The following is a 12,400-nucleotide window of genomic DNA, read 5'->3' as shown; positions in this document are numbered from 1 at the left end:
CATCCGCGACTGGTAACCGATGCGTAGGGATTTAATTGCATATAGCCCAAAGCAAAATAGAGAGAGTGAATATTGGTTGGACCACAACTTTCATTATTGGACCGGGAAACAAACCGGAAGGGGTTCTAATTCTGGTCAAATGTAACGAACCAGCTCTCTTCTTCTTCTGGTTTTCTCTGTTTTCTTTGATAGGAGAAGCAAAATTCTCATTTTTATTAAGTAAATCTTTTTCAAAATGGATTTTCTCTCTTATATTTGCAGACCCAAATGCTAGCCGTTCTCCCTTTCCGCCATGACAACAATAACAATAACAGCTAACATTGTTGCTCTTCCTCGTCATCACAGAAGAGAAATTAATCCTAACAATCAAAATGGGTTCATCAGCCGCAGACCTCCTTCTAGAATCCATATCATTCCCTCAAACTTCATTAGCTCTACGTCCATTAGAGCCTCTTTATTGACTGAGAAAACCAACAAAAGAGTAGAAGCCGATTGCAATGCAGAAATCTGCAGACTGTGTGAATTGGGAAACTTGAGAAGTGCCATGGACATGCTTCAAAACTGTCAAAAATCCAAGCTTGAGTCCAGCACTTACTGTTCTATCCTGCAGCTTTGTGCTCATCAAAAGTCGTTACAAGACGGAAAGAAGGTGCATTTAGTCATATCCTCCAATGGTGTTGATGTTAATGGTGTCTTGGGTTGCAAACTAGTCTTCATGTATGTTACTTGTGGGGATTTAAGGGAAGCAAGAAGTGTTTTCGATGGAATACCGAAAGAGGACGTTTTTCTTTGGAGTTTTCTCATGAACCATTACGCTAAAGTTGGGGATTACAGAGAAAGCGTCACTCTATTCAAGCAGATGCATCATCTGGGAATCGATGCGAATTCTTATTCATTTACTTCTGTTTTGAAGTGTTTTGGCGCTCTGGAAAACCTCGTAGGAGGTGAGCAGGCTCATGGCTATCTGATCAAGATGGGATTTGATTCACACAACACTGTTGCGAACGCCCTGATCTCATTTTATGCTAAATGTGAGCGAACGGAAAGTGCAAACAAAGTGTTCGAAGATTTGAGTGATCGAGATGTGATATCCTGGAATTCGATAATAAGTGGCCACATAACCAACGGTCTTGCTGAAAAGGGACTTGAAGTTTTCAGGGAGATGCAACTTTTGGAAGTTAAGATGGACTTAGCTACAATGGTCAGCATTTTACCAGCTTGTGCGGAACTGGGTAGGCTTTTCTTGGGCAGGGCACTTCATGGGTATGGCATAAAAGCCTGTTATGGAAGAGAAATCACCTTCAATAATACTCTAGTTGACATGTACTCGAAATGTGTCTGCCTGGATGCTGCAGTTCGAGTTTTTGAGACAATGAACGAAAGGAGTGTTGTTTCATGGACTTCAATGATGGCAGGATATGCTCGGGAGGGACTGCTAAGTAGTGCTATCTTATTGTTCCATAAAATGGAAAAAGATGGTGTAAAGCCGGACCTTTTTACAGTCACTAGTATCATTCATGCCTCTGCATCTAATGGATCCTTAGAGGATGGCAAGAATTTACATGATTATGTCAGAAGGAACAACCTGCAAACAAATCTATTTGTTTCTAATGCTCTCATGGACATGTATGCAAAATGTGGTAGCATGGCTGATGCTCAATCAGTTTTTGACGAAATGGTTGTGAAGGATATTGTGTCATGGAATACAATGATTGGTGGTTACTCAAAGAACTGCCTTCCCAATGAGGCACTCAGTTTGTTTATCAAAATGCAAAGTCAATCAAAACCAAATGGTGTAAGCATGGCCTGTGTCCTACCAGCTTGCTCTAGCCTCTCAGCACTGGAGATAGGCCGGGAGATCCATGGGAATGTACTTAGGAATGGTTTCTCCTTAGACCATTATGTAAATAATTCTCTAGTTGACATGTATGTGAAATGTGGGGCATTAGAGATTGCACAGTTGCTGTTTAATATGATGCCCGTGAAGGATCTGGTTTCATGGACTGTGATGATTGCAGGTTATGGCATGCATGGGCGTGGCACAGATGCTATTGCTGTCTTCAAAGAATTGCTTCAAACAGGCACCAAACCAGATGAGATCTCCTTTATTGCAATACTCTATGCTTGCAGCCATTCAGGATTAGTAGTTGAAGGATGGAGATTTTTCAATTTCATGAGAAATGACTGCAAGATTGAGCCCAAGTTGGAGCATTATGCCTGCATGGTGGATCTTCTGGCCCGGGCCGGACATTTAATGAAGGCATACAAGTTTGTTGAAATGATGCCAATTGAACCAGATTCAACAGTCTGGGGGGCATTGCTCTGTGGTTGCAGGATCCACAGAGATGTGAAGCTAGCTGAGAAAGTTGCAGAAAAAGTTTTTGAACTAGAACCAGAAAATACTGGATATTATGTACTTTTAGCCAATATATACTCGGAGGCAGAGAAGTGGGAAGAAGTGAAGAAGCTGAGAGAGAGGATTGGCAGAAAAGGCTTGAAGAAGAATCCAGGTTGTAGTTGGATTGAGCTCAAGAAAAAACAACATGTATTTGTTTCAGGAGATAGATCACACCCACACTCCAAAAGGATACAGTCATTTTTGGAAAAAGTGAAAACAAGGATGAAAGAGGAAAGGTTTCTTTCAAACAAGAGGTATGCGTTGATAAATGCAGGCGACATGGAAAAGGAAGAGGCCCTTTGTGGACACAGTGAGAAGTTGGCCATGGCTTTTGGGATACTAAGCTTGCCACCTGGCAAGACCGTGCGGGTCACCAAGAATTTACGAGTATGTGATGATTGTCATGAGATGGCTAAATTCATGTCCAAGATGGTTGGGAGGGAGATCGTATTGAGAGATTCTAATCGGTTTCATCACTTTGAGCATGGACGATGTTCATGCAGAGGTTACTGGTGACCCAAATAGAAATACTTGGAAAATGAAGGATTCAATTATTCAGATGTACTACTAGGTTCTCACCTGTCACTTTTCACCTGTTGAGTCATGACTTCTTAGTATTGGATATTGGAAATTTAAGGTATTTTACGGATGTGGTACTCCAGTGGTTCTTGCTGCTAGGTTGGAACTTAAAATTGGAAAGAACTGGTTACCTTATCAGTGGTTTATTATTCACCAAAAGGACATCCGTATCCATAACTTGATCAAATTCCCTTAACAACATTGAACTAGAATATGCTGTATAGATGCTTTCCAATTTTGCAGTTCTTGATATGGTGGACATGCGAGTTGCATTTGGACAGTCATTCTCTGCTTTTAAGAATTTTTGCTTCTGATAGATATCCGGAGAGGAAGAATCTGGGAGCTCACAAGCTATTTTCTAGAAAATTTGGTAAATTCTTTGTTAGCTGAAGTTCAATTTTGGCAAGCAGTTTAATACAAACCAAGGTGACCGAGTGGTAGAAATTGTATAGTCATTTCACACAAGAAAATGACATTGAATGATTAATAGAGTTTATGTATTGTACATTTGTACTGAATTGGGTTTGGGAGGAGTTCCAATTGTCAAGATTTTTCAATGATAGAGATGCATCTTTCATCTTAAAGTAATCCCTCCCTTGTGATGAGTTTGATGTTTGCTCCTAGACTGTATGGATAGACAAATGCCCATCTCCTTACTGGAAAGAACAGAGGTGGTGGCCCTGTTTCGGGTCACTAACGCTTTGTCTTCTGCTTTTTATATTCTTAATGACTAATTTTTTGAAAATTTTGAATTCTAGTTCCTGAATAAACTGTGAAGCCAAAGATTTTTTTTTTTTTTTAACTTTTTTTCTTTTTAGTAAGCCATATCTCAGAGAACCATGCACCAAATCAGGGCAGAGGGGCATGGATTTCATTATATGGTAGGGTGAATGAGTTTTGACATGGAAAAACATTTTCCACACTCTAGATTTCTTATTCGTCTGGGTATGAGGATTCCTCTACTTTCCAGCTCTTTTTTTATGTTAAGACAAAATTTCTAACTTGCCCCCTTTACGGTATATATATATATATATATATATATATATATATATATATATATATATATATATATATATATATATATATATATATATATATATATATATATATATATATATATATATATATATATATATATATATATATATATAAAAATCTCACCCATTGCATTCCACTACAAAATCTTTTCATACTGAATTATCTGACTCAGATCCAAGTTTTGCTCACTTTTAGCCATATCCAAAAGCTAAAGAGAACAAGCAATGTATGCTCAACTTACAATCTTAAAAAAGATTTGCTTACAGCTTCTGAAGATATAGTAAAGGAAAAGAGGAAATCTCATATGAACAACATTCCAAAAAATAGCAACTGTAACCCATAATTATACAGCTCTCAGAGATTGCCAGAGAAGCAGTATCGAGGTTTGAGACATCTCGAGCAAACAAACTTTCTTCAGTAGCTAATTTAGCAATCAATAGAGATGCAATTCTGTGAAGCTGTCTTACCATCTGTATTGCTCAAGAATGGATCCACCTTGACCCAAATAAGAGAGAAGACTGAGGCTAACAACACTGACCAGAGGACAACAATGGTAGGTGTCCGGTTCTGCCTGCCCATGAGACCCTTGAGGAATGGGTAAAGATGAAATATCACCCAGAATGCAAAGAAGACCTTGCCAAAAAGTGGGCCCCATGCTTCATATCCACTGTTTAGCGCATCAGAAAATCCAGCAACAATGCCCACCATGTTGACAACAAGAAGTGTTGTTGGAGGGATCAGCAAAGTTGTCCACTTGAAGACATAAAGCTCACCGAACTCTGTGTCTTCTGCAGCTTTTGATGTAACTGTGAAGTTAGTATCAAGCCCAGCAGCCATCTTTAGGAATCCTTGGAAGACGGCAAAGAGATGGGCTGAAACACCGCCAATAACCCAAAATTGTTCATTACGCCACAAGTCTTCAATACCAACACCACTCCACCTCAGCTCAAGCACGCTAGTTGCTATGATAGAGATGAAAAGACCAAGAAACCATACAGTTGCAAGATTTGAAAGCTGAAAATTAGGAAGATAAAATTCAGATAAAATGTCATTAGTTTCTTTAGAATAACGTGCTTCAAAATTTAGATGTACCTTAAAACACAGAATTAAGTAAATTGAAGGCCTAAATATAATTAAAATGACAGAAGCCACTTGGGCAGTTCTCCCAGGTCTCTGTATAACTAAAATATCAAAGTTATAATAGTAAACTATAGTCAGGATATAATCTCTTAACTTTGCATTTAGTGCTTATTTCATATGGCAGGGAAAGAATTACCGTGGGTATGATAAATTTCCCAGTGAGAAGACATATTGCAGGAAGCGAGCAATAAGCTATAAGTGGGAGGGAAGTGAATGGGTAAACAATGGTGTTTATATATGCTAGTCTTTGCAGCCACTTGAGGCGACCTCCTCCAAATCCATACCAGAGGGGACAATGTCTGCTGAAGAAAATCTCAATCGATCCAAGGGCCCACCTTAGAACCTGGTGCAGCCGATCAGATAAGTTGATGGGTGCTGAGCCTTTGAATGCTGGCCTCAAGGGCATGCAGTAAATTGATCTCCATCCTCGGCAGTGCATCTTAAACCCACTCAAGATATCTTCCGTAACAGACCCATATATCCAACCAAGCTGAGATTAGAAAATCAAATCCGTGTTAGTGTTTGTATTATCTTGTCATGCACAAAGGACAAATCACAACCATTTGGTAAGACATTCTAGCTAAAGTACAAGACATTAAGAAAATCCTAATTTTACAAAAAAGAGGAGAAAGCTCAAGATGAAGAACAACCAGAAATGAAATGGAAGAAGACAATTCAGGAAGTTCAGTGTTTCTTTTCAGCATTTTATAGTGTGTGAAGCCCATTATTCAGAACATTTCTAGTTTTGCAGGTTCTCTGTTCATTTATAGGCCAACATGAACTTCCTAGACAAACATGCGATGGAAACTAGATGCTGATCCTTTAAGCCAAATTTGGAGGCTTCCAGACAGCCCTGAATGGTTAACATCTAGTAGTCACACCTGTAAAATGTCTAATGCTCCTTCAATTTCTGAGAGTACTATTGCAAGAATATAAACATAAAAGCAATGTAACTTACCTCTTTTCCCCACTCAGTTTTTTCTTCGTAACCACAGCCGATGACATGTATTGCTTCCATTATCAATGTTGATGAATTGACAGAATCAGGAACTCCTCCATTCTCCATAAGTGTAGACTCAATGAACACTGTAGACAAGCCAAAAGACTTCTCAAAGCTCATCTGGGAAATCAGTAGTGACCTCTCATGCTCATCATAGTCTGCAGAATTTCCCAAGTGTCAGTATTGTTAACAGTGAGAAAACTGCTGCTCAAATCTGAATATCACAAAAAAGAAAACACTCACTATCAATTTCTGAGAGGTTAAAAATTGCAGCATCGAGATCCTCACGCTTTGCATCTCTATAAAGCTCTGCAATATCTTTGGATTTCTTTTTAGGACAGCAGCAAGAGCAACAACCACACCACGAACAAGATGAATCAGCCTTGCGAAGGCTAGGCAAGGATGGAGGCCCATACCCATAGAGTGCTTGCCTATTGAAGACACAACCTGTGCCCACATAAACTGGCCCTTGAATGCCATCCAACCCTTTCATGTTAACCTGAAATGTAAATTTATGCATTATCAGGATGCAACAATAGTGTTTCAGATATAGGAGAAGAATCATATATTCTGGTTTACAAACTTACATCAAAGAAGACAATATTCCGGTTGGCATATCGATCACTACGATCAATCCCATCAAATCTCTGAGGAAACTGAACATAGCAAATATCACGACCAACTGCTGGGTCCATCATGAAACACATTGCCTCACGAACTGCCTTGCTATTGTTCACATAGTGATCACAGTCAAGGTTAAGAATGTAGGGTGCATTAGTAAGAACTGCAGATACTCTGACCTGTACAAAATCAGTAAGTGCAGCTTAAATTAGACTGGACAAAGATGCTACTCAGGAAACCTACTTTTACTTCAGTTATTGTAGGTAAAATACCAGAGCATTCATGGCACCAGCTTTTTTATGGTGTTGGTAACCAGGTCTCTTCTCTCTTGAAACATAAACGAGTCGTGGAAGCTCATTTCCTTCAATGTCATGGGCACCACTGTGTCCAAGAAAAACCTGATACAGATCAGGAAAATTCCTCAGTAAATTTCCCACTTATAGGCTGCATGATGAACCCCCCCCCCCTTTTTTCTTTAAAAGACAACATCAAGGGCATAATCTCAATGAATGAATGGAGACACTTTATGCACAGATGTGCATGCACACAATAACATACACAAATATCTACATTTATTAAACATGGGAATAGCCTGAGCATACCACCTGTATACCACAAGCCAGCACCTGTGTTGTCTCTCTTTATCTCTTCTCCTTTGAGACCCATGTCCCTTTTGTCCGACACCCCAAGCCATGTCCCTAGTGGTGGAGCCTGCTGGCTTACTGCACATGGGCAGTGTGCCTATCCTCTCCCAGAAAACATATAGAAAACTTCCTAAAGCTTGTTGCACTATTTCAAAAGGAGGCAAGAGCATCCAATGATCCAAAGATAAGAACATTAATGTCCACACTCGCATTGTGTCGTCAGAGAAATCAAGTATCGGTTCAGAATTCAGATACAAGTTTAAATATCACAAGATCTGAAGCCAACTAACTTCTCAAACTGATATATACACATGGAGAAATGTTTTCTGCTTGTTGACCTCGAAAATGATTCCGTGGTCTGGAGTCATCCCTCATGGAGAAGGCAATAAAACTCTCCCTATTGAACAAAGTTACAAAAAGCTGTTTACTACCACCCAAAAGTCATTATTCCAATTTTTTTTTAACCCACTGATCAAAGAACATCTCTTCTATATTTTAACTTTTTATGAGCACAAATTTGAATAAGAGTTTAGCATGACCTTTGCCAAGAATTATCACTTCAACTAATGATTCAAACTCTATGAAGAATCAATTAAATGTTTAGAATAACTCTATCAAGAAACCACCAAAAGAAAGGAAATCAATTTCTAACAAGTATAAGACTTGACGAGGACATAAATAAGCAAGCAACCAGATTAAAAACTACAGGAGATGAATACCTGAGCACAAAACCTTGATGCTAAAGATATTCCAGATCAAAAGAAATTGGCATTGACTGCATACCACAGTTCAGGGGAAAAGAAAATGTAAAACTAAGATAAACAGATTAGACCTGAATCATGCCAGGATGGTCACGGGGGTTGTTTCCTGGCCAAGGTGTCCCATCTTGCATTGTCCAGCCCTCGTCTGGTGTTTTCTGGGCCTTTGCAACCATAGCATTTACTCGCACCTTGTACTCTTCATAATCTCTCTGTAGTCAAATGAAAATAAAATCTCATGATTTATTATTCTCACAATAATAATAAGGCAGGAGTTTCCCTGGTTGGCACACCAAGTAGCAGGATTTTGACATGCTTACTTTCATTGCTCTGCGTTCACTTCAAAAAAATTTCCTTCGGGCGGGGGGGGGGGAGCAGGCGACAACTAAAGTGCCGCCCCACCCCCTCCGCGGGGGGGGGGGCCCCCACCCCAGGTCGGTTGGGGACCACCAGACAGAAAAAATTCTCCCAAGTAATTGAAATAAACTACTATTACTACTACTGTTAAAAATAATGACAAGCACCATCATCATACCATACCAAACCGCCAAAATTTTTTTTTATGAACCTGGAAACAGGGATAGAATGGTGGGTACATACTACAAATCTGAGAGGTTCACATGTTTTTTCTCCTCCGTCCCCCCCCGAGGTGGTTGAAGATCGATCTTCAAATAATCAATTTTCTGTGAGAAATAGAACTCTGGTGCACGAGGTTCAATTGAATATTTTTTGCAAAATGGGACCCATTTCCTCGCAAACTCAGCTGTTTCAGCAAGACTTTCAAATGAAAGCATAGCAGATCCATCATCAGACACATAGCAAGATACTTTTTCAACAGGATAATCCACAGCGAGGATTGAAAGCACAGTATTGGCAGTGATCAATGGCGGTTCTTTTAAGGGATCAACTGTACTAACGAAAAAATCAACAGGAGCAAGCCCTGAGGGTTCGCCTTCTCTTTCATACCTGCCATAGTGATATTGAAAACCCTTATGTTGTAACCATAAACACTTTAAAGGTATATCAGTTTAGTTGTTCAACAATTTGAAACATATCTTGTAGCATAATTGTGGCAATTATAAATATACCTTGCAGATAGCTTGTCAAGATATGTCTCCCTGTTGACTGGAGACCATTTTGGGAACTGATCCAACACCCAAGAAAAGGCAAACCAGATCTCACATATGATAGAAGTAAGCCACAGGCCAAAAGCACTATCAACAGGATTTGTAACTCTGTAATGGAAGAAAAGCCCCAAAATTATCAATCTCATGATAATCACAAATCTATATGGCTTGATTTTACTGGAAGGAATTGGAATTGTTCTTGAAAAGGATTCTGCAGCTTCTGTGGATCTGCAAGCAAATGGCCAGATTATCAGTTAAGGATATGTTTTGTCAAGTAGATATATTCAAATTCAACATTACCCAATCCATAATACAAGATCAATGACTTTCCCATGCCCATCCCCAGTCCCAAAAAAAAGGAGAAAAAGGGCAAAAGAAGAAGAGAGAAAGATCTAAAGAAATAAAAACTATCATATGCATCATTATCTTCATACTAAACATCATTCTTTCCACCTTTCTCATTTAAAAAGGTTTCATGGGTGAGCCACATGGACTCCTCTGGTAGTTAACCCTCCCATCTAAGCCATGTGAGCAGATTGTGGCCAATCTGCCCGTGGTAATTAGAAAAAAGATGTTTTGCATTGGCCACTTCCTAATCCATCTCAGCTGATGAACCATCATGTAATGATTTTTTTAGCAGTAATAATTACTCTCAATGTTCTACATTTTCCTATTCAAACTACTACTTACTCTTTGTTTTCCATCTGCACTTCGGCTGGAACTTCAAGCATTTCAGCTTCCTTATCAGGCTTACTTTTGGTTGTTTTCTTCTTATTCTTTTTCTCCTTCCAGCTTTCAACCCTGTTCTTCCATATAGGATTCCCAGATTCACCATTTAACTCTTCAAAACGTCAAATAATTAGTGTTAGTATCTGCTTGAGGTATAGACTTCACTTAATGTAGGTTAAAAATATTAGCTTAGAACTCACCACTATCCACCGCAGACAGGCTGCTCAAATTTCTTGTGTGAACACCGTTCTCCTGTGTCAATTACAAATTAGCAGGTAAAGAGAGATTTTTGAGAAGTAGAAATTTCATAAAGAATGCCACATCAAGCACTAGAGCATATGCTAGAGGTAAAATCCTAAGGACTGCACTGAGTTTTCCTTAAAATCATGTATAAATTTACAGTCCGTTTACACACAACACCAAAACCACATGCCCGAATGTTTGTACTTCAAAAGAGTTCAGAAAAATACTAAGCAAATGCACCAAGGTAAGTGCATGAACACACCCCATCACTTTGGAGATGAGATGCCATCGTGGAACGATTTCCTGATGTCTTCAGCTCTTCATCAGCCAATGCCAAGTTCTCTGAAAACGAACAAACAGTATTATCACAACAAACAACCGAAAAATATACTAATATGAATCAAGTTCAAGTCCTAATGGATACGCTCAAACCAAGAAGAAATCAATTGAATGGAAATTTCTCAGAGGTATCATACCATCATAGGGAGCCCCACATCTCAAGCAGACTTTGCGCCCATCCTTGAGTTCATAATCCAAACAGGATCGACACATTGGGAAATTACATTCATGGCAAGCGACGAAAACCTCACCATTGGAAGCTAAACCGACAGATTCACCGCAGGAATGGCAAAGGGGAACTCCAGATTCCATCATCTCGATGGAATTTTTCCCTAGCAAAGGTTACCTTATCACACTTCTCCCAACCTGTCTGCTTCTTCTTCTTTGGCTTGAAAACCCTAAGAAGCCCTATCCTGGATAGGTATGGGTGGAGTTTAAGAGAAGGTGTTGTCTGCATCTTTGTAATGGCAATGGAAAGATGTGAAAGAAGGAGAAGTCGGTTGGTGAGAAATGGAGGTTGAGGTGTTGGTGTCATCGAGAGTTGCAGCAAACAAGAGAGCTGGGGAAGATGAGAAGTAACGTCCATTTTCCTCTTTCCTTTTCCCTCTCTCTACAGAAACAATTCAAAAATTAATGAAGATACGAGCAAAGCGCGGGGTTGCTTTAAGGAACCGCCACAGTTGGCGCGGGGAACCCTTCGAAAGCTAACCAACTTGTTGACACCGACCTATAGCCACATGACACGTCACATAAATGAAGTTTCCGTTGTAAACCTGGGCCTCCCGGCCCACATAAATATGGATAGTTTTCTTATCATAAGAGCCCAACCCATTACAAACCAGGCTGTACGTTTTAAGCCCCTCAGCAATTTGGTGGTCTTGACATTTTTTTTATCGGTTGCACTTTTCAGTTGTTAAAACCATGTTTTCTGAGATTGACTTTATAACCATTGAAGGTACCTTTTGACATGCTGTTTAATGTGCCATGTAGGGAAGCCTAACCCTAAGTAGCTGCAAGAGAAACATCTTTCCACCCAATTGGGTTCATTGCATTTCTTTGTTATAGTCACAAGACTCACAACTCACAAGACAAGACCTTGATGCTTTTCAATGTAAAATATCTTTTTATTTACTTCATATGATTTTTTTTAATTTTTTGGCTCACCAAAAAATAAAAAATAAAAATCATTCTGTATTACATCATGAAAATTTATTTGGTCTTTAATCAAAGGAGAATATCTAACACTAAGACCCAAAAAAAATTGCGATAAATTCACTCAGTTACAAAATTTTTGTGCCATGTTTGGTTGAGCGATCTATTCCACGATCTGATGATTCAAGTTCACAAAATTTCAATTTAATGTTTAGGTGTTATTTTTCCCCATATTCACTAGAAACTTCTGATAGCTCTTCAAGTTACTCAAACTTGTGATTGAAAGATCTAAGTAAAATTGTAAAGTGGTACCTAATGAACGACTACTATAAAGTTTAAATACAAAAACAAATTTTTTTTTAATGAATATATAGCAACATTTATTCAACTTTTTATTATTTTAGACATTCATAAGTCTTCAAGTCATTGAACTATATCAATGAGATGCTAGCATAATCCTTTTACAAAAAAATATAACACCCCATTATTATGTCAAAATGATAATGTTGTTCTTCTTCGTTAGAACCATTAGTTGGTTAGAGGAATTAACAAATATACCTTTAGTTGTATGGTTCTAGTATAAATTTGACAAATGTAAAACAAATAAAAATGAACTCATGCAGAAATAAAGA

At 38.8% G+C, this 12,400-nt stretch overlaps 2 protein-coding genes across 2 annotated transcripts; one reads left to right on the top strand and one right to left on the bottom strand.

Moving 5' to 3' along the window:
- Positions 1–196: 196 nt before the first annotated feature.
- Positions 197–3,535, top strand: DOT4 (Pentatricopeptide repeat (PPR) superfamily protein). Its single transcript, XM_089145677.1, has one exon. It carries the CDS (start codon positions 293–295, stop codon positions 2,912–2,914), a length of 2,622 nt encoding a protein of 873 aa, XP_089001803.1. The 5' UTR covers positions 197–292; the 3' UTR covers positions 2,915–3,535.
- A 581-nt stretch (positions 3,536–4,116) lies between these two features.
- IRX1 (cellulose synthase family protein) lies at positions 4,117–11,159 on the bottom strand. The gene is given in 14 exon segments (XM_089145676.1): positions 4,117–5,029; positions 5,292–5,645; positions 6,114–6,313; positions 6,399–6,654; positions 6,743–6,955; positions 7,049–7,174; positions 8,253–8,390; positions 8,499–8,526; positions 8,827–9,144; positions 9,267–9,533; positions 9,996–10,146; positions 10,235–10,286; positions 10,540–10,619; positions 10,754–11,159. Coding segments are annotated over 14 exon segments (2,949 nt in total). The 5' UTR covers positions 10,932–11,159; the 3' UTR covers positions 4,117–4,441.
- Between the last annotated feature and the right edge of the window lie 1,241 nt (positions 11,160–12,400).

This window comes from Hakea prostrata, chromosome 2 (assembly GCF_041222555.1).
Source record: "Hakea prostrata isolate BN-2017 chromosome 2, UWA_Hpros_2, whole genome shotgun sequence".
NCBI lineage: Eukaryota > Viridiplantae > Streptophyta > Magnoliopsida > Proteales > Proteaceae > Hakea > Hakea prostrata.
The sequence above is the reverse complement of the archived record's forward strand: the minus strand, read 5'-3'. Positions and strand labels throughout refer to the sequence as shown.

Bases quoted from the DNA above. Each gene is read 5' to 3' on its own strand.
- DOT4 (XM_089145677.1), top strand. From the start codon at position 293: ATGACAACAATAACAATAACAGCTAACATTGTTGCTCTTCCTCGTCAT.